General features: G+C 33.3%; 1 protein-coding gene across 1 annotated transcript in view; it reads left to right on the top strand.

Annotated features, from left to right (window-relative positions):
* ANKRD31 (ankyrin repeat domain 31) overlaps positions 1-23,300 on the top strand; it is a 327,325-nt gene that overhangs the window by 182,902 nt on the left and 121,123 nt on the right. The window contains 4 exon segments of the mRNA XM_074282287.1: positions 2,378-2,505; positions 3,906-4,061; positions 9,896-10,038; positions 18,894-19,041. Coding sequence (XP_074138388.1) covers positions 2,378-2,505; positions 3,906-4,061; positions 9,896-10,038; positions 18,894-19,041 — 575 coding nt within the window.

The raw sequence follows: 23,300 nt of genomic DNA, 5'->3' as shown, positions 1-23,300 counted from the left end.
GGTAGTGGGATTTTCTTCTAATTTTGGATATATTGCCTTTGTTTGTGCAAACCCTTTTAAACTTAACATAATCAAAATTATTCATTTTATATCCCATGATTCTCTCTCTCTTGTTTGGTCACAAAGTTTTTTCTCTTATCCATATATGTGACAGGTGAACTATTCCATGCTCCCCTGATTTGTCTAGGATATCACCCCTTATATCTAAATCATGTACCCATTTTGACTTTATCTTGGTATACAGTGTGAGATGTTGGTTTATTCCTAGTTTCTGCAAAATCATTTTTTGGTTTTCCCAGCAGTTTTTGTCAAATATCGAGTTCTTGTTCTAGATCACTGTTGTGAGTTACTACTGTGTATGTGTGTCTAATCTATTCTACTCATCTACCACTCTATTAGCCAATAGTATACTGTTTTTGATAGTTACTGTTTTGTAATACAGTTTGAGATCTGGTATGACTAAGTCACCTTCCTTTACATGTTTTTTTCAATAATTCCCTTGATATTCTTTTCCCCCCCTCAATAGTATTTTATTTTTCCAAAATAAAGGTAGTTTTCAACATTCAATTTTGTAAAATTATGAGTTCCAAATTTTTCTCCCTTCCTCTTTTATATATTTGATATAGGTTGTATATATACAATCCTTTTAAACATATTTCCATTGTCAGATTGGGCCAGAAAAATCAGACCAATAGGAGAAAACCATGAGAAAGAAAACAAACAAACAAAAAAAGGTGAAAATACTATGCTTCTTTAATCTCCATAGTTCTCTCTCTGAATGGGAATGGCATTTTCCATTCCAAGTCTTTTGGAATTGTCTTGGATTACATTGCTGAGAAGAACTAAGTCTATCATAATTGATCATCAATTAATCTTGCTGTTATTGGGTACAATGTTTCTTTCCCTGGTTCTACCTGCTTCACTCAGTAGCAATTCATCTAAGTCTTTCCAGACTTTTCTGAAATCAGACGGCTTATCATTTCTTTAAGAACAATAGTATGGTATTCCATATATTCCATATATTCATTCATATACCATAACTTACCCAACCATTCCCCAATTGATGAGCCTCCACTCAATTTCCAATTCCTTGCCATACTGCAAAAAGAACTCTTAACAAACATCTTTGTACATGTGGGTCCTAGTCTTTCTTTTATGATTTCTTTGGGATATAGACTCAGTATTGACACCATAATAATTTTCTGTGGTCAGGTTCTTTTGTTTTTTGTTCTCTTTTCTAGCTTATTTCTTGACTTTTAACTCCATGCTAAAGCTGGGTTCTTCTCCCACTGTTACAAGATTTAGCTTTTTTTGCTACTGTTTTCAGAGTTAGCTATGGGGGTCTGCAATCTCTTAGTTCTTCCAAGGTTATATGATCTAAGAAGAGGTGCAGTCATTGCCCTTCTGGTCTATGCTTTTGTCTGCAAACAGCTACATAAGCTCTTTGGAATATCACTCAGTGTTCCTGATCCTACTAGTGCTCTTCCTCATCCTGGGACTGCATCTTGGAATCATATATAGGCAATGAAGCAGAGTCTTGCTCACAGTGCTATCCAAGGGTCCCTTGTAATCTCCTTTTGATCAGTTGTTTGACCTCTTTACTTCCTGTGAAAAGGCTACTGTCAATTCATTCAGCCTGCTGCTGAGTTGCCTGCACTCCATCTCCACCCCAGGGAGTCAAACTTTTATTGTCAATCTCCCAAGATTTTTTTTTCAGTCTTGGACTGAAAATTTTTTTCATCACATCCTTTTGTTGGGCCTGCTCCTCCAGAATTTATTTTGAGGTGTTATTTTAATGTTGTTTTCAGGTGAATTTGGAAGAATTCAGTTAAATGCCTGCTTTTATTCTGTCCTCTTGGCTCCATCCCCTCCAGGATTAATCTAGACCACTTTCTAAGGCTTAAATTATAGAGGAGGTGCTGTGATGCATTAGTAGAAATTCCCAATTCTAGTGAATTTCCAGGTTCAGTCCCTATCTTTGTGTTGAGATTCTTGCTGAGTACTTTTTGTATTCCATACTACAAATAAACTGTCTTCTTTTCATTGATAATGAACATTTAGAACAAATATTAGGAGGTGATGGTAACACAGAAGAGTGAGCTTTAATCATTAATTAATGAATCATATTTAATTGAGGGGGCTAAAGAATTCCTATAAATGAAACAGAGACTGGATAGTTTAGGAATGTAGGTGGGAAGCTTAGGAAGACTGTACATGCTTTCTGAGAGATTCTTTTTTGCCTTGCTCTTAAAGTATCTTAGTTAACTTTCTTTAAGCTTTAAAATTTCTACCAAAATCTAGTATTATAAGTTCAGTGCTGTTTATAAAAAAGAGAAAAGTTACATTACATTTTTAAAAATCACATTTATTTTCCTAGAACACAAGATTCTGCTTTTCAGAATAACAGTGATGAGAAGTCTGCGAAATGGAGCAAAAACCAGTTTTTATCTGCTTATAGCTGTGATGATGAAAAGATAATAAAGAGTAGAAGAACAACAAAAAACAGTAAGTTTCATTTTGAATATCTATTTGCTCAAATGATCTGCTTCTGATAGAATGGTCAAAGAACCTCTTTTCAAAAGCAGCACAATTTAGTAACAGGTCATATTTCCCTTTCCTGCGTCCATTACTTTTTTTTTTTTTTTTACCTATTTCCACCCCTCCCCTCATTCTTTCAGAAAAGAAAATTTCTAAGTAATTACAGAGTAAACAGTATTAGTCCATAATTCATGTAAAAGCAATTTTGGGCATTTTAAAATAGTAACAGAGAATATTGATGGATAGTATCAAAACGAGGTTTTATAGTATGATAGTACTCAACTACTGTTAATAGTAACAGAAGCACTTCTATGCTTAAGTACTCTGAAGATTTGAAATCTGATAGTGAACTACAGGAAATTCAACTAAAAAACCAATCTGTTCAGTTGAGTTGACATTCTGAAAGTAAAAGCCATATTCATTGGTTTAGGCCTAGAAAGGTTGGTAAGACTTGGAAGAACTGAATCAAGGCTTTTTAGGAGAATCAATTTAGGAGGCCAATTAAGGCTTCATATTCTCAAATAGAAGAAGACTATTTTATCATTCAAAGTAACATAGAAAACTGCAGTAACACATTAGAATTCTTTCTACTTGGTTCAAGGAATCAGATTTGTCCCTTAGATTAGGATCAGGGCCAATGAAATATTATTATATTTGTAAAGTGCTATGCAAATGCTATTAGTGATAATTTAGCTATTAACAGTATTTCTTCAATATTTAAGAAAAAAGAGACTTATTTTCTTTATAGATCTTTTAGAAGTTACTCAACATTTTTTTCAGGAACCTTTGAGAGATTTTTTTTTGTTGCATAATGAGAAAGTAGCATATCATTGGGAATAAAAGTCTGATCTTAAAATAAAGAAGATCTGGATTTGATTCTTAACTGGCACATATTATCTGTGTGACCAAGGACAAGTCACTTAATTTTTTATTGTCTTTAAGCTACTTTCTAAAAGCATGCTACAGATGAGTTGAGTTGCCAGTCTGCATTGGTAGAAGAATTTTTACCTGAACTTTTTACACTGAAATTTCCTTACATGCATGAAATCACAAGTCTGAATCTAAACAAATGAAAGAACATATAATAACTTGCTCTTAGTGTTGTAGTTTAATTGTGCTTAATGATTTAAATAGTCTTTTATTTGAAGAGCATTTAAGAATGTTTTTAAAGAGCAGAACTGCACTGAAATAGAATAAATAGTTCTTTTAATCTTTCTGATTCAAGAACAAGGCAAATCCACTCCAGAACCTTCTTAACTGGGTTCTGTAATTGTGCATGTTGCCTTCTTTAGCTCACCTTTTACCCTCTGTTTTTGTTTACTAGAGATTTGGTGTGCTTTTTTTTTCTTATTTTCATCTATCTATAGGAAAAAGTCACAAGAACATTTCAAAACTTTCAAGTATTAATCGAAGAGACATCTATGGAGAATCACCTCTACATAAAGCTGCTCAGGGAGATGATTCCACTCTTGTCAAAAAATATATAAAACTAGGTGGAAATGTAAACTTGCCAGATTATGCTGGTAAGTTTTACTCTCAAGCCAAGCCAAGAAGACTCATGGCTCATTGTGTGATGTGCTTTGTAGTTTCTTGTTGAATAATATGTGAAATGGCCTCTTCCCGCAAGGATCTGACAATCTAGCGTGAAGTGATAGATAAAGCAGAGATATAAATTATAAATATAATATTAAATGTAAGTGTATAAGATAAGTATTAAGTGCTTTTAAAAACTCAAGGCAGGCTTCATGAATTTCAATAAACAAGGCAAAGTTGAAAATTGATATTATACCTTTTGCTCTTTATCAGAATTTTCTGGAGAGTTTTCTAAACTGTTTACTTCCATTTGATTGAGAGACTAGGTTTAGAATTTCTAGGAATAGTACTTTGTGTATTGTTGAAAGAGAACTGGATCTGGAGTCAGAGGACCTAGCTTTTCTCAGGTTCAAATTCTAAATTTGAATATAGATTCAAATGTTGAATCTACTACAGTGTTACTTTGGAAAAATCACATATTTTCTGGGTCTCAATTTTCCATATATAAAATGAGATTATTGGACTAGATGACCTCAAAGGTTCCATTTAGCTTTAAAACCATATTGTTACCAATGGCAAAGTTCTTTGATTACTTTTTTAACAGCAGCTCCTTAGGAAAAAAGTGACCAAGGATCTTAATACACAAATACAATCTTCCCCACTCAGGTCTTTTAAAGATAATAATAATAGTCAATAATAGCAACAGTCACAAAACCCACAAAATTTTTTTTCCTCTCTTGTCACAGCTATAAAATTATGTTAACCCTATGGTATTTTTTGTCCTGATTTCTACTATGGTTTCAGATATTTGTTTCTCAGCTACTGTTTTGAGAGAAACCATACTTTTGAAAATCACATTTTTCTTATTCAACAAAACAAAACAAAACAAAACAAAAAGCTTGTTTAATTCACCTAAATTGATGCTACTGATAACTTCCTATTATATTTTACATGTAGAACATCCTTCTTCAATGTCTAAAGGTTTTCTCCTAGACTTCTTGGCTCTACTTCCCCTGGATCATTTTTATATTTATGTAGACTACTTGATAGAATGTTTCTGATGCCCTTCATCTAGGATTTCTAGGGAAATGTGTAAATGTGAAGACTTGACATGCATCAGCAAAGTTACATACTGTAATTTTATAGGTTGTGAGATGATTGACCTTTTTTTTTTTCTGGTAATTCACTGCTTTCTAATTTCCCTAAAGATTTTTGGTCACTTTAAAAATCATTTCCATGTAGTTATTTAAATTTCATTCAACTCTTTTTCATAATGTTCATCTTTCTCTTTATTGAAGGACTGACAAATATGCTCTCTTTGAATTTAACTGTAGTGATACTTGGGGATTAGTTTTCAGCTAAAGAACACCTACATTGTTTTTATTAGTAATTTTTACAAAATTTTTTCATTATAGCAAGTTTAATGAGCAATTGTAAGAAAAATTTTCAAGAGCCATCAGTGATTGGTCTATTACATTTTTCTTTTCTGGAATCAGTTCTTCTCTTTGAGACTATATTTTTAAATATCTAGTGACTTTTCATATTTCTATCGTTCTATTCACACACAAAAAACCCATCAATATTTGGTATAGGATAGGAAGAGAGATTTGTAATTTCATTGTAACATTCATTGGAGTAATGCCCAACTGAGGAAACTCCACTAATACAGATTATCTTCTTTTTTATGACTTACAGTCTTAGAGAGTTGTATAGAGTGGAGAGACTAAATGACAGGTATTATCTATCATAGGTGAGACTTGAACCCACTTGTAATATGAGTAAAATAGCAGTCCTGTTATTAAGATCACTATATACAAGTTTTTTTTTTAATACTTAATGCTTCTTTAGAGAAGTTTCATATTTTGGACATATTTTGGTGCCTTTTCTCTTATAGGAGATTACATTCTTTTCATCTAATGGCTAAAAATTCAGCCTGACTTTTGGAGAAGTTAAAATCATGAATAAAGGTCATTTAGACATTTTTCATTTGTTAAGTGACAAACTGAGGATGGCAAGGTTTCTTCAAATGGGGAGAATTAACCACGTTTCTTATCTCCTATCTTGCTTCATAGTCTGAAAAATTAAGTTCATCTTCATTCAGATTCCAAATTTTGAGTGAAACAGTGACTAGAGAACTAAACCTGGAATCTGGGTTACTAACTATATAACTGGCCAAGTCATTTAACCTCCGTTTGTCTCAGTTTCTTAATATATAAAATAGGGACAATAATATCACCAACCTAGCAGAATTATTATGAAAATAAAATTATATTTATAAAATATTTTGCAAACCTTACCATTATTATCTGTTCTATTAATCTAGATAGTTCTTTAGCTATTACATGATATTTTTAGACTTGAAGGTAATCCTAATATATTTCTTAAGCAAAAATAGCAATTTGTTGAATGGTGTTTTTGTTCTCTCCAAATCATAGGAACCACAACCAGCATGTGACAAGATCCATGTATTCATCCAGTTAGTAGTTTAGCACAAGTAATACAACACAAGTGAAGGGCCCATGCCTTATCTTGACTAGCAATCAAATAGTTAATATGTTTTTAAAAATATAAAAGTAATGTTTCATCTGAGATTTTAAAGTTATGTAACATTATAGAAAATATTCAGAGGAGATGTATTTTGAATTTGAAAAATGCAAAGCAAATGGGCAAAATACTTGAGGAAAAAAGGGTCAGAAACAGTAATGATATTTACCAAATAATGACTAGTACACAACTAAAAGATCATCAAGAACACACTGAGAATATTATGTAAATGAACATATATGAAAATATCACTCTACTCCGTCCCACAGCTTATAAATTGATATTTTACATAGCATGCAAGAACAAGCCCACTAATGATTTATTCCTACTCTGCTTCCATCACTTCTGTATTCTGAACTTAATCACACTATATTACCACCTCACCTTGCAATGTATATCAAAATTCATGTCCCTCAGTAATGGTGAATAATAAAGAAATTCCAGTTGCATTTTAAAAAAATATCAGCATTAAAAGATACACCAAGAAGTTTCCATTGATAGAATTTTAAAAGTGGGTTTTGGGGGGCCTAGCAGCACCTGGGAAATTGTGGGTAGGATTAGGGATAAAAGTATTTCTTCTTCAGTAATTATCTCCAAGGACTTTTCTTTTAATTTCTATGGAATCCTTCTACCATAAGGTGTTCTTTTGTGAACAACTCATCCCTCATGGAAAATTAAAATCTTTTCTGTTTGGTTATATATAGTAAGAAAGTCTCACAGACCAGTGATTTATATACATTCAGATCAAGGGAGATTGAAAGAATCTAGACATTTGATTCAAGGAAACTATCAGAATAGGAAGCCAAGCAAATTAGGCCAAAGAGAATCTCAGAGCTGTAAGGAACATCTTAGGCTATGTATTAGCTCAACCTCTATCTGAAAAAGGAGAATCTGATTTTGATAATCCAAGAAGTATCCAGCTTTTGGTTGAAGATTTTTAGCATGAAAGAACATATAGCTTCTCGAGGTAATCTCTTCCACTGTTGTATATCTCAAGTCTGACAATAAGGAAGGTTTTTCCAAAGCTGAAATCTATATCTTTGTGACTTTCATCTATAGTGGCTAAATCTTTTGTCTGGGACTAAACCCAATAAATTGAAACATTTTTCTACATGATAGTCCATCAAATACTTAAAGACAGTTATCATAGCTCTTTTAAGTCTTCTTTTCTTCAGTTTATATATCTGCATTCTTATGCCTCGTTTGGCTTGATTTTAAGTCTATTAACTATGTATATTCTTCTTAATTCTAATTCCAATTCATCAATATTATCGTAAAATGTATTGTCTAGAATTTAACACATTACTCCATATGTGATGTTATCACAGTTGAGTGCAACAGAACTCTATAATCTCCTTAATCCTTAACATTCTGCAGCAATTTTAGACTTGTTCAATTATTTCAGCCATATCTGACTTTTTGTAACCACATTTGGGGTTTTCTTGGCAAAGATACTGGAGTGACTTGCCATTTGACCTCATGTTTTCCTGACTCAGGTCCAATGCTCTATCCACTGCACTATTTGGCTCCCTTTAGACTTAAGAAAATGTAAAATTGTTAACTTTTTTGACTTACATCTCACATATTGTTAATTGATATTATAATCTACTTGAAAAAACAACACCCTAGATATTTTCTAGACAAACTACTTTCTAGCTACATTAAGATGGAGATCTTCTAATGTCTGATTAATTTTTAAAATCTAAATGTAGGACCTAAATTTGTCCTTATTAAATTTTAGTTCATGAAATTGTCTATTTTTGTAGCTTGTGAATATCTTTTGGTTCCAGCCTCTGTCATCTCCCTCATTAGTCATTTGCAAACTTGATAAACCATTTATATCTTTATCCAAATCATGGGCAAAGGTGCTAAACAGCACAGAGTAAAATGCTGACCCCTAAGACACTGTAGTAGAGATCTCATTTGAAGGTGACAAAGATCCATTAAGGAAAGGCTTTTCCCTTCTCACAGTCATAGATAGGATTCAGTGACTTCAGTTCAAAGGCAGACAGATGCTCTTGCTCTTACCCCTACTTTTTCTCAGGATTTCAACTCCACATCCATAAATGTTTCTTCTTTTCTTTCCTGTACAAAGAATATTTTCTTTGCCAGAGAAACAGGCAAAAGAAAAATTAAGTAATTCTATGACCAGAATTTTTTGCTGTCATAGTCTTCACCACAAGGAACAATCTTATCCCTTCTTTAATCCTTTTTTCCCCACCAATATAGCTACAATTCTTTGTCCTTTATACAATCATAGATTTACAGCTCTATGAGACCTAATAGTTATGTCACTGATTTCAGCCCTTATTTTATAGATAAGAAAACCAAGGCACTGAGAGGTTAAGTGAATTACTTACGATCATACTTATAGTAAATCTCTGAGGTAGGATTGAGTTTCATTCTGTCCATCAAGCTATCTCCAGGATGGAGTGAAGGTGCAGGTCAAGAGAATTGGAGATGACCAGCTGAGAGGTTTGGGTATGTGAAGAGACACCAACATGCATATTGAGGTTCCTATATCCAAGGGCAAAGGATTAGGATGGAGAAAACTATAAGCCAAATGATGAAATCTTTGAGAAAGAAATTGCCATTATGGAGGAAGAGGTAAGATGACATCCAAAGAAGTTAATATGATATTAGACTGATTTAAGAGAGGCATTTGTTTACTATAACCTGATCAGACCAAATCTGGGATATTGTGTTTAGTTCTAGGTGCTGAAGAAAAGGAAGCCCAGAGAAGCAGCAGGAGCCCAGCTGTTTGCTAGAAACTGAAATAAAATGATCTTTATTCTGAAATAAAGCATTGAGGAAAAAAAAGTCTTATACTTACTTTAGTTGTTGACTTATATCTCTCACAATACAACATACAAAGAAATCATCCCTAACATAGAATTAGAGAATGTTGGAGCTGGAAAAGGAACCTTAGAGATGCTTTAGTTCAATTCTTTCAGTCAATGAAGGCATAGAGACCTAGTACAATGATGAAGGCATTTTTTTTAAGGTCACATGGCTTGTTAATTCATAGCTGATTTCCTGTCCATTTCTCATTCTTCTACACCCTGTATAAGTTGTGAAGTTGTATTTATTTTCTTGTTTAAAAATCCTTTTGGTAGATTGATTTGTGAGTATTTAAAATTCAGCAAACCTTTTAAGACAAAATTTACTTTTCATATCAAAACTATTTTTTAAAAAAGAGAAAACATAAGCTCAGTGGTTAGCTTTAAAAAAAGATTAAGATGCCATGTGTAAACATATTGATTTTCCTTTGGTATAATAGGCTGGACAGCGCTTCATGAGGCAAGTGTGAATGGATTTTATAAGACAGTCCTTGAACTGTTAAAAGGCGGAGCTGATGTAAATTGCAAAGGAATGAAACAAATCACCCCAATATATGATGCTGTGTTAAATGGGCATTATAAGGTACTGAAAATGTTTCTCTTTTAGGGATAAATCCTACAATTAATGGGCTTTTAAAATCAAAATGACCAGTCTGTAAAATGTTTTTTCCACTACCATTTATTTCATTATTAACTTTAAATACTTAAATACTTAGAATTGAACACCTTAGAATTTCCATCTGATCCAGATCTCCCATTTTACAGATGAGGGAATTGAGGAATTAAATGATTTGTCTATTGCTTTACAGATCATACAGTAGTTGGGATTTCAAAACTCTGTCTCCAAAGCTGGAGTTCTTGCTGCCATATCATACTATTTCTTCAATACTTCAAGGAACCAATTGATTTGAGAGTTCTTCACTGATAAGAGTTACAATAACTTGGTAGTAAATTTTAATGAGCCACAGTGCTTAAAAAATGACCAATTGATTAAACCTAACAGTGATGAAACTTAAGCTTAGTAGTCACTCAGTAAACATTTATTAAGCATCTATGTGCCAGGTGCTATGCTAAGTTCAGGTAGAAAGCCAACTAATTCCTATTCTCAAAGAATTCACTATTTAATGGAGGAGACAACATGAGAACACTATGTACCAACAAGATAATATACAGTATAAATTAAAGATAATAGAAGGCACAAGCATTTATGATTAAAAATTGCTAGAAATTTCACTTTGCTGTCATAGTCTACAAGAATCCAAGGTTCTCTCTTTACCAGTAGTTGTCATAGTGTGGTCCAGAGACCTTTGGGGGGGGGTTCCCAAAACCTTTTTACAGGGTTCATAATATTAAAACTTTTCATTTCAATTTCTAACATAGTAAATACCAAAAGATATAACTTCCATAAAGAAAATCTCTTTGATGAGGGCTTTCAATATTTTTTAAAAGTACAAAGGGGTCTTGAGACCAAAAAGTTTGAGAACAATTTTTTTTTGCATCCATTGACCCTTTAATAGAGGGTCAACAACATTTGTAGAATTTATGGCATTTATAGAATAATTTTATTCATATTATTTGATGCTTCCAATAAGTTATGTTACTGAATATCAGAATTTGGTTATGAAAACTCAAGGATGATTTGAATGGTAAATTACAAATTGCAAGCTTTTAAATACTCATAGTCCAGAGGAAGATTCTGATCTGAGCTTTTTTATTATATATAAACAGCCATGCAGAATGGGTGCCCCAGAAGGGTGATTGAGTAATATAGGAACTTTTTCTTTTCCACTTTGTTTCTTTAACCTGTCCCCTTTTTCTTTTGACTAACTGCTTTTTAAATCACCACTTGACCTCATTTTGCTTCTCATCTAACTTTAGTTCCCTAGATCAGATATTTACAACAGAAACCCTTTCCTCATTCCAGTTCTAGTGATAAAATATCCAGTATAACTTCAGCTTCATTTTTCTTTGAAGTGTGAATTCTGCTTTACTTCTTCATGTACAAAGATTTATTACTTAGCAAATCTAGTAACGTTTTGCCTACTGTCTGCTTTCTTGTTACTAACATTGAGCAAACAAACAAATCTAACTTTGAAGAATTCCTTCTAGGATCACAGGACAAAGTTTCTCTGCTCTGGATCAAGGCATGTAGTTGGAGCAGGTTTAATCCAAGCTAGGAGCCTTGTCTCTACTGAAAAGGATTAAGCTTCCTTTTCTTAAACCCTTCATTTATTCCTCATACTCTGAGGAGAGAATGCTTTCTAGGCCTGAGTTAGTGTCAAGTGAAGAATAGCGGATGGTGTGAAAAGGACTAATGTACATAATGAAGCTGGAGAAGTAAGTTGGAACAAACTTATAAAGGTCTTTAATTGCCAAATAGAGGAGGATGCATTTTTTTCTCAAAGCAATATGGCACTATAATGGCTTATTAGCTAGGAGTGACATTCTTAGATCTGGGAATATTACTTTGGTATTTAAGTGAAAGATCAGTTGAAGAGGGGAGAGATATAGTAGGGCTAATTAGGATGCTCTTAAAATAATACAGAAGAGATCTAGAGTGGTGGCCTTGTGAATAAAGAGACATTGTGGAGATAGAATTAATAAAATATAGCAATTGACTGGATATATGGACAAAGAGAGAGTGAAGAGTCTTAGATGATTCCAACATTGTAAAATCTGGAAGTGTGCTGATATCTTCATCATAGATAGAGAAGTTCAGAAAAGAGAGACTTCTTTTGGACATGTTAAGTTTGAGGTGTTTTTAGAGTATATAGTTTGAAATGCTTAATAAACAGTTGGTAATTTGGACAATTAGGTGACAGATCTGGAATCAGGAAGATTCATTTTCCTGAGACCAAACGAGCTTCAGACTCTTATTGATAAGTGACCTTGGGCAAGTCACTTAACCCTGTTTGCTTCAATTGTTTATCTTAAAATGAATTGGAGAAGGAAATGGCAAACCACTCTAGTATCAATGACAACAACAACAAAAGCCAACCCTAGTGGGGTCATGAAGAGTCAGATTGAAAACAATTGAACAAAAATATAGTTGCTCATGGCACAACAGAGATAACTGAATTAGGATGAGCTATAGTGGATCTCATCCATCACCTAGTGATCAAGTCATTACTGGCTGGAGAGAAGGACTATTAGAAATTTGAAATGAAAAGACCAAAACATTACAAAAATTGGATTAACCATTGTCACTGTCTGTATTTTAACTTCTAAATCTTGCATAGATTCCCTTGACTTTTAATCCTGTTTAGCAATTTATCTTATTCATTATTTCAATTATTGGATTAGCAAGCACTCTGATACAAATCTGATATGAAATTTGTTGTTGTTCTTAAATTTTAGCTTGTTCTCATGACCTGGAACTTGCCTTCTTGGTACAAAGCAGAGGTTATCTTAAGGACAGCCATTCAGAATGTTTCCATATTGGAAATGTTTCTAATTGCTGTTAGATTAGCATTATTTTAGGCAGAACTTGAGTGTATTCATCTTTCAAATAGTTAAAGAAAACCATCATGTTTTCCTTGTATCTTCTATTCTTCAGGCAAAGCAGCTCTGATTTCTTTAAATGACATCTATGGAATGATTTAAAGTCCTTTCATCATCCTGATCACTCTTGTGTATGTGAACTTAAGGTTGTAGATGAATATTAATAGTAGTACATAATATAGAGTATTATATATACTATATATATATATATATACATATATGTATATATATATATATATATATACATATATGTATATATATATATATATAGTATCTTCCATGTGCCAGTTGCTATACTAAGTGCTTTATACATATTATGTCATTTAATCTTCACAATAGCCCTGGAAAAGATAGGTGCAATAACTCTTGAAAGTTTACTCAGGGTAGAGAGTACTATAGTATTATCAAAAGCCTTGCATTTATGCAAACTAATATAATTTTTGTGTTATCATCTCTTCATCTTGTCCACAAAGATAGTAATTTGGATAGTAATTTCATTGAATGAAATCCAAGTATGTAACACTTTTGATACTACTTAGATTTAACAACCCTGTTGTTAAAAGAAAGAAAAGGAGGTTATTCTGCCATGACTTGTTCTTGAACCCATACTAGTTCATAATGAAAATTGCTTTCTTTTCAAAATATTCAAAAACTTTTTAAAAAACCAATATATTGTAGCATTTTACCAGAAATGAAAGTTGAGCACACTGACTTAGAAATTGAAACATCAATTTCCCCTAAATCGATTCCTATGATAAATATTATTGTTCCTTACTGAAATTTTTTCAAATAGGAAAAGTAATAACAGTGCAGATTGTTAGACCTGAAGTCAGGGAGACTGTTTTTCCTGAGTTCCAATCTGAACTCCATCTTACTAGCTGAGTGATTCTGGGCAAGTTACTTAACCCTGTCTAAAGATCTTCTAAATCTTCAAATCTCAGTTTATCCCTGTATTTCAATACAACTATCACCACAAGTGATGAACTAGCTCAATCCCAGGGAAATACTATCTATCAGTGAGAGCTGCTAGATTGCTGTCTATGGTACTGAAGCAACTATACACCAAGGATTCTGACCCATGCACGAGAAATAAATAGTACCCCCCCAACATAACTATTCTATCCACCACACTATTTGCTTCCTCAGAGTGACAACAGTTTTATTTCTTTTTAGAGAAACAGATTGGCTTCATCTATAAAACCTGGGAAGGGTTTGCCATCCCTTGTTGGACATCTTAGCACTAGATCTCCAATCAGAATACTGAACATTTTCAGAATAATAGCTCTGAAAGATTTAACTATGCATGTATACTCCCTATCCTTCAGGAACTCGATTTATTAAGGAACTTTGTTCTTAAGAATTTGTGCTAATGCCTCTCCCCTGGAATCATGAGTCATATGTTCACTTTCTCCATATTAGCTCAGATTAGATATGTCCATATGTGTCATGGTAGATATTTAACTTATTCAATGTTAGGAAAACCTGATTTCAAGTCTATTCCCCATCACTGCAATTAGGCAATCAAGAGAGAAACTTAAATTTTCCAGTGTTTTTGACAACTCTCTAAGATTGTAAGTTGTAGAGGAAATGCCAGCCTGCATTGGAAGAGGAAGTTTCCTCACTCAGAATTTCATTTTATTAGTGAAATCACAGCTCCAGTCTCATCCTTATTCTAGAATTGTCTTGTTTTACATGTTTTTAGGATATGGGAATTACCTTGTGACATCTCCTTGGTAAATTTGTATCTGAAAAATTGTAGGAAATTGATAACTAATTCATTTGGATAATGATCTTTGATAAACATTGACTCTCATGGAAGTCTAGATTTCTCTGTAAATCACAAGATTGTTAGGGTTCACTTAGATTTTAGTGAAGGAAACTATCTAAGGGATAGATAGCAGCTGTCATAGTGTAAGATCTTTTTTCCTCTGGTGTATTTTAGTTGTTTATTTGTACATTATTTTTGTAAACTACATACTCTGTTATTCTTTTCTCCATTTTGCAATTCAGGAAAATAAGACAGATGCAAAAGGAAATAGAGGGAGTTGGAGTAAAGGGAAGAATTTTGACCAGATTACTACTTGGTTGACTTTAGAGCTTTCAGTTTGATTCTTGAATTCCCCAAGCACATTGCTTTAGGGAAAACAGTGCTTGAATCCTTTATATTTAAATAGTATTGTTAGGACTTTCCATCCATGAATATAGTAAGTATATTACCAACCAATATATTACCAATATAACCAAGGTGAATCTATAACAAGGTGTTGTTCAGGGGAGAAAGCTTATAAATGAAACCAAGATTTCATTCAGAGAATAGTTCTGAAGATTCATAAGAATGTCTATTGAGGAGAAAATACTACATTCACACATATACATATATGTGTATATTGGTGTGTGTGTATGTGTGTGTGTATGTCTGAAATGAAGATATAAGTATGGGAGAAAATTTAGGCAGCACTCTAATTTTTAAATGCATCAGAAACTATTTTGATCAGTTGAATCCCTAAATTCACTTGATGAAATTATGATACCCCAGATTTTGAATAGCCCACTTGTAAATGAAAGGACTTGAAAACACAACAATGTGTTTGTCCCTGTCTTTTTCTGCTTAGACACTGATATAAACAAATGAAATTTAATGATAATTTTAAAAAGTGAGGACCAGCTTTGGTTGAATTAGTAGAGAAGGGATTCATTTCTTGAGGATTTGTCCTTACATCTCTGCAGAGTATATAGCAAGGGGAATGGTATTGCTCCTTGACCTTTCCTCTCATGGTAATGGCATCCTCCCACAGAACATTTTAGCTTAAGAAGAGAATTGAAGACTATGCCTTCCTGAAACCATGCACTCCTTAAACCCTGGTTTAAAAAAAGTGAGCTGAATTTCTATTCTACAGATCAAGAAATGACAGTTCATCAGAACCAAAATTCTGAGAGAACAGAATTGGAAAGGCTATATTCCTTTTACTATAGATCCAGGTTAAGGCTTTTGGTTCTTTTAAAAATAAATTAGTGTTTAAAAAAGAAAAGAAAAGAAACTAGCCAAAAACTAAGGCACTTCCATTGCCCCAGCCAGGGATTTAAACTTAGGTAGAAGCTGAAAATGGCAGAGCACTGAAGCATTGAGCAATGAAAATAGTCAATAGCAGATTGACAAAGCAGTGAAGACATCTTACCTATCAAGGAGCAGTTCAGGGATTGATATCCCAGTTGAGAAGCTATCAGGGATCTTGTATAAGTTATACATCTACACATTTCCCCAGGCTCCATTAAGCATTTACTATGTGCCAGGCACTAAGTAAGTACTTTACAAATATTATCTTATTTGATCTTCACAACAACCCTATGAGATAGGTGGTATTGTTATCTCATTTTAAATTAAGGAAACTGAGATAGACAGAGTTAAATGACTTACTCAGGATCAATACACTACTACATGCCTGAAGCCTCATTTTAAGTGAGGTCTTCTTGATTCCAGGCCCCAAATTTTATCTACTATATCACCTACTTATCTTAATCTCTCTCTTTCTTCAATTGATGATGTCCTATATCATTAACTGCCAGTGAGACATTTCAAAATGGATATAGCAGACGTAACATATCCAAAACAGAATTCATTATTTTTGCCCAAACCCATTCCTTTACAAAAATTCTTTATTTCTGTCAAAATTAAATTAAATAGATAAATAAATAAATCTGGGAGGGAAAGAGCCTCACAATTTCTGGCCAAAGCAGAAATACTTGCTATTTACATTCATCCTGCCTCCCAGGTAAATAATCTCAGCATTATACACCACTCTTCATTATCCCCTAATTTAAATCTTGTTCTTTCTGTGTTTACAGTCTCTCCCTCATCTGACCCCCTCTCCCTATCACATAGTTAATTTAGGCTTTCCTCACCTCTCATTTGAACTATTGACAAAACTTGTTAATTGGTCTGCCTGCCTCAGGTCCCTCCCCTTTCCATTTCATCTTTTCACATACCTACTGAAGTGATTTTTCTAAAATGGAAGTCTGGCTATCTCACTTTACTTTTTTGTGAATGCCAGTGACTTTCTTTTAGCACTAGGATCAATTCTAAATTCTTTTTGATTTTGAAAAACCCTTTAAAATTTGGATCTAGGCTATCTTTCAGTCTTCATTATACAGTGTTCCTTTTTCTTGTACTCTATGGTTCAACCAAAATAGCCTTCTTAGTTCTCTTCATACATAACACTCTTCCCATCTCCTTACTTTTGCACTGGTCTTGTCCCATGCCAGTAATGTAATTTTTTCTCATTTCCTCCTTCACAGAATCCCTTACTTCCTGTAAGACTAGCTCAAGTACTACCATTTGCAGTCCTTTTCTGATTCTCTCCAAATACTAGTGCCCACCTCCAATTATCTTAATTATTTTTGCACTTATTTTATATATATTCATATATATGTATATATGTTGTGTGTATACATATGTATATTGCATATGCCTATATAACTAGTGTTGTATACAAGTGTTATAACACTTATTTCAAAAATTCTCATTTGTTTCAAAATTAATATATTAGGGAACATTTGAGGCTAACTAGAATTTTGAATTTACATCTGTATAAAAAAATTGTACCACTTCACAATAAATCACAAACTGCAATCCTCCAAACCTCACTTCCATAAGCAAAGCTCAGGTCTTTGTCAAGGCAGAATGTTATATTTATTATATACCTACTGGTATAATAGAAGCTGAGAGCAGAAAAAGATTGGTCTGCACCATCTCCGTTTCTTTCCCCTAAGGCCCCTAACTAAAGTTGCAACCTGCTGAACTTGCTTATGAAGCTTTGGATGGTAATTGAGCAGCAATTCATGGCCAAGAATGCATTGCCACTATTTATTGTAGTATTTCTCTATTTCTTAACTATGTTCATATATATATAACTGGGCTACCATTTTTATTACATTCCTATCTTTTTTTCCAACATATTTTCATACATACATATATGCAAACTTTTTGTCTTCTAATGTCTCCTGTGATATTTATCAAGTATTAAGTGCTTAATAAATGCTTATTGATTGATCATACTACACAAACATTATTTCTATATTTTGAGCATATGAGAGACTTGGTTAAAGAGAAAGGGAACAACTTTAACAGAGAGCAAGTAGGAAAGACTTAGTGACCACTTATTTGGACTAGAAAATAGTCTTGAACAGGTTTGATTAGTTTAGATGACTATGATGTCCCTTCTAACTGAGCTTCTGTGGGGCTGATCAGATATATGTATATAAATGAGGCAAAACTGTGAGAGATAGCTAATATGATGAATATATATGTATCAATTCAAATTATTTGGACATGCTTAATCACTTCTTCAAAGGAGATATTTCTTCTTCGTTATTCTATTGGTCTTTAGATGGATATTGTTTTCAGTAGTTCACTCTGTGCTAAGAAATAGGATTTTTGTGCTTAGTACTTCTTTAAAGACAAACCTACCACTATTCCAGACTGATATGGTCTTTTGATACTAGGGCACTGGCCACAGTTTGATGTTTGTTAAGTTAATTCTCCAGTGTCATTTTTGAGAAGCAGCAAGTAAGGGTGTCTGACACTCAGAGAAGAGGGTAGCACCTGTCTGCTAGCAGGTATTGATGCTGCACTATAACCTGAGAGCACAAATTTAACAACCTAGTACAGCTGTTTCCTCTACTTATCAGTTACTGAGATACACATACAAAATGCTTCTAGGTTTTTGAGAAGGGGAGGAGTTTGAGTTATGAAAAATAAGTTTTGAAAAAAAAAGGAAACCAGTGATTTCTAAATTAGTTTTTTGTTTTGTTTTGTAGTGTTATGAGCTTCCTAGCTATAATTTGAATGTTAACTGGTACATATACAAAAATCTATATTTTTATACACTATGCATACATTTTAAAAAAAACAAAAAACTCATGAAAACAAACTTCCTCTAGGTGGCAGAATTACTTCTTCAAAATGGAGCCGATCCATTATTTAGAAATGACTATGGAAAATGTGCCTTGGATGAAGCTAGTGACGACCCCCATATGAAACAACTACTAGAACGCTATGTACACAAATCTGAAACATCTCCTATTGCAGGTAAGCATGAGCTGCATCTCATCACATAGATACAGAATTATAGAAATTTTACTTTCATTTTCCTTTGGAAAGCTTGAAAAAATATGAAGCGATTTGCTGTTATTTTAAATAATCTGTACACTATATACACTTGTTTTCTCCTGCATAATTCTATAGGTGACTGAAGTCCAAGTACAAAAAATTTGTTTTAGGTGACAGTTTGTATCTTCCCCTATTGTGTTGAGAGCCGTAGTGAAAATTTTGCCAACTTTAGTTTCTTTTCTAATTAAAACATGTAAAGTAAAATAATGTGATATGAACTATATGTTTAGTTGTATTTTCTTTAATGACCATTTCCCAGAGTTAATTTTTAAAAAAATTCCTTTGGAGGGGCAGATAGGTGGTGCAGTGAATACACCAGCCCTCAATTCAGAAGGACCTGAGTTCAAATTTGATCTCAGACACTCGACACTTTCTAGCTGTGTGACTCTGGGCAATTAAGTAAATGTTTTCAGCCTCACTTTCTGTGTGCCCCCCAAAAAAAATTCCTTTGGAAATTTTTTTTTTTAATCTTTCCCATTCATTCCAGTGTTGAATTGCAACTATAAGCGAATCATTCACAGTTGTAATAAGAAGATAGAACATTAATGATTTAAATGGATGAGCATTTTCCTTATTCTGATCCATATGTTATCAGTTATATATGTCAGATTATGTCATATTAAGGAGAGCGTTCTTCTGTGATAAAATGAATTCTTTAGATTTTTCAGAAGTGAAATTCTTTCTTTATAGGATATATTTAAATACAATATCTATTACTTTATTCAACTGGTATTTTAAAAAAATACCCAAAAAATGGTTTCTATATTTAAGGTGCTCACATTCTAATGGGAAAGACAACATGCAAATAACTATATGTATATAAATTATATGTAGTGTAAAGGGAAGTAACCTCAGAGGGAAGAATAACCATTGAGAAGGACCTAAAAAGTTCTCTTGCAGAAGATGGGATTTGTGTTGAGTCTTGAAGAAGAAGCCAAGAAATCGAGGAGTAGGGAAAGCATTTCAGGCATTGGGGACAGTCAGTGAAAAGACTTATACTTGGGAGATGGGATGTCTTGTGCTAGGTGTCAGTGTCATTGTATTGCTGGATACATAGAGTAGAAGAAGACTAGAAAGGCAGCAAGAGGCCAACTTATGAAAGGCTTTAAAACCAAATAGTGGATTTTATATTTAATTCTGAAGGAAGCCACTGTAGTTTGTTGAATAGGGGGCTGAGAGCTAGATTTAAGCTAGGAGGAATTATTAAATCCATTACAGGAATCCTATCTATTTTGGAATTTCACCTCAAGAATGATGTCCCTTTTTTTTCTTATTTGGGGCTGCCTGAGAATGTAGCAGTGTAGCTCAGATGTATCCCAAAGATGTTCAAGGTAATTCTGTGCTAGTACCCTTGGTTCCTTTTGAGAAAAAGCCTCTGATGACAGATTGCATAGTGGGAAAAAAAAGAACATTTATTCTTAAGAGCTTTAACAAACCTTTGGGGTCATCTGATCATACTCCCTTATATTATAAGAAATTGAAAAGAAGCAGGGCATTTATTTATACTCAGGTTCTTCATGTTTGGCATAATAACGCTGATATTATTATGTATGTATATATAAAATTAGTATTTTTCCTCACTAAAACCTATAAAAATCTCTGTGTTTGTGTACATTTATGTAATATATATATCTCAGAATTGGAAAGGATCTCTGAAGTTGTCTAGTTCAATCAATATCTAAATAGGAATTCTCTCTGCAACTCTTTGTACATTAATGACTGTTTAATTTCTGCTTGGAGGCTTCTGGTGATAGGGAACTTACTATCTCCTGTGGCATTTTACTTCAATTACATAATGAGCCACTGAAGAATGGGATAATTCACTTTCTTAAGAGCCTTTGCATCTATATGTATCACACTTCTAGATTAAGGTGACTCTTTCGGGTACTATAAAAAGGGATATAGTCATACATAGATTGGGTCAATTGGGGGATAAGTTCATTTTAGAGTTAGAAGGTCACATGATAATAATTCCATGTGTATTACAGATGTCCTGTGTCACCTATTAACACAGTTTGCTATATTTAGTTGTTAAATCTTTATTTTTAGAAATCATAAGTACTTTGGAAAGGAGAGTTTTTTAAAGTCCCAAATATAATTGTTATATTTAGTTTTAAATTTATTATTTATTTTTAAACATTTTTGAAAATTTTGGATTTCAAATTTTTCCCTTTCTCCTGCTCTTCTCCCACCATTCAAAAGGCAAACAATATGATATTAATTATATATATGATATAATGCCAAAATATTTCTATATGTTTTTGTCATATGTCATGTAAAGGCAAGAAAAATAAAGAAAAATTTTAAATTATACTTCAATTTGCACTCAGAGTTCATCAATTCTCTCTAAAGGTGAATAGCATTTTTTATCATGAATACTTTGGAATTCTCTTGGATCATTGTATTGATAGAGTAGCTAAGACATTCATAGTTGATCATCATTACAATATTGTTGTTACTGTATACAATGTTCTCCTGGTTCTGCTAACTTCACATTTTACATCAGTTCATATAAATCTCTGCAAATTTTTATGAAAGTTTTCTGCTCATTATTTCTTATAGCACAATAGAATTCCATCACGATCACATACCATAGCTTGTTCAGCTATACCTAAACTGACAGGGATCCTAGAGGGAATATTTTTGAAAGGTAGTATAAAACTGAAAAAACCCAAACCAGCACAATCTCTTCCTACTATTTTATTTTGAGCCCACCTCAATGTCTATCTACACAGCCAAATAAATGAATAAAAACTTCCCTTTCTCTACTTCTTCCTCTATATTTACACATGCCAATTCAATAGTTTCCTTGTCCCATTGAATATCAATATTTGGACATAGTACATCTTTAATTTTCTTTGATTTTCTAGGATAACATACTAGATTGCTTGCTGAACCTGAGGGGCATATATTTCTATATATACAGTTCAAATTCTATCTCAGTCGTTTACTAGCTGTCACTTCAGGCAAATCAAGTAAATGTTTTCAGCCTCACTTTCTGCATTTGCATCTACCTCACAAGGTTGTTGTAAGGATCAAGTGAGATAACTTATGTACAACGTTTGGTAAACTTCAAAGTAGTAGCTATTATTATATACACATATATGCATACTATATATGAATGTGTTACAACTTTGTGTTCAACAATTGTCTAAAGTCTAACATTAACCTGTGGGTCACTTAATATATATTGTAAACCAAAACACAAACAGTTCCTTTAAGGTAAGAATGTAAAATATATATCTTAAGGAAAGATGCAATTATGACTATGCAACTATGAAATTACTCCTTTTCTGCAATCTTTCTCATATTATATCTTGGTCAAATGCTAACCAGGCCCTCAGACCAGTTAATATTTAGCATCAACCTCATGTTGAACATTAATTGTATCATAGTACAAGTGACTATAAAGCAAAGAGACTGGTTTTCTTTTGGAGCTCATGGAATCCATCTCATATCATGGCAGTGTTTTTAGGGGGAAGAAGCAACATTCAGCAGGAGAGAGAAAGATTAGGAAGAAGACAATATAAATTATGAGAGGAGGTGCCATCTCCTCTAGTGTAAACTTCCCAGAATCTTTTTTGTCCTTTAAGAACTCTGCCTGAAGAGAATCTGGAACTCAATGTCCTTTCTCTCAAAACTGAAAGTCAGAAGATTAAAAGCTCTCCTCTCTCAAACTCTTCCCCAAGTCTGCCCCTCATGTAAACATAGAACACAGAGCAATCAGTCTCCATCAATTAAGTATCTTATGCAAATAGACTTGGACTCTGGGTTCCATATAGTTAATTTTTTTTTAAAGAAGGGCAGACCCAGGGCAGCTAGGTGGCACAACAGACAGAGTACTAGCTCTGAAGTCAAGAGGACCTAAGTTCAAATATGGCCTCAGACACTTAACACTTCCTAGCCATGTGACCCTGGGTAAGTCACTTAATCCCAATTGCCTCAGGAGGGAAAAAAAAGCAGATCCTTCCTTTTAAGGACATATATAGTTGTGTCTGTAGCAGGCAAAGGATCTTTTCTTTATTTATGTGTGGTTACCCCAGGCAAACCACCCCAGATTTGGAATAGATACTCTATGAGTTCACATTGATTCACAATCATAGCTCATGAGTTTCCACTAATCTATTTGCTTTTACAGAGGACAAAATTCGTAGCAAAAACATTTAATGAAATGATAT

This window comes from Sminthopsis crassicaudata, chromosome 1 (genome assembly GCF_048593235.1).
Source record: "Sminthopsis crassicaudata isolate SCR6 chromosome 1, ASM4859323v1, whole genome shotgun sequence".
Lineage (NCBI taxonomy): Eukaryota > Metazoa > Chordata > Mammalia > Dasyuromorphia > Dasyuridae > Sminthopsis > Sminthopsis crassicaudata.
The sequence above is the reverse complement of the archived record's forward strand: the minus strand, read 5'-3'. Positions and strand labels throughout refer to the sequence as shown.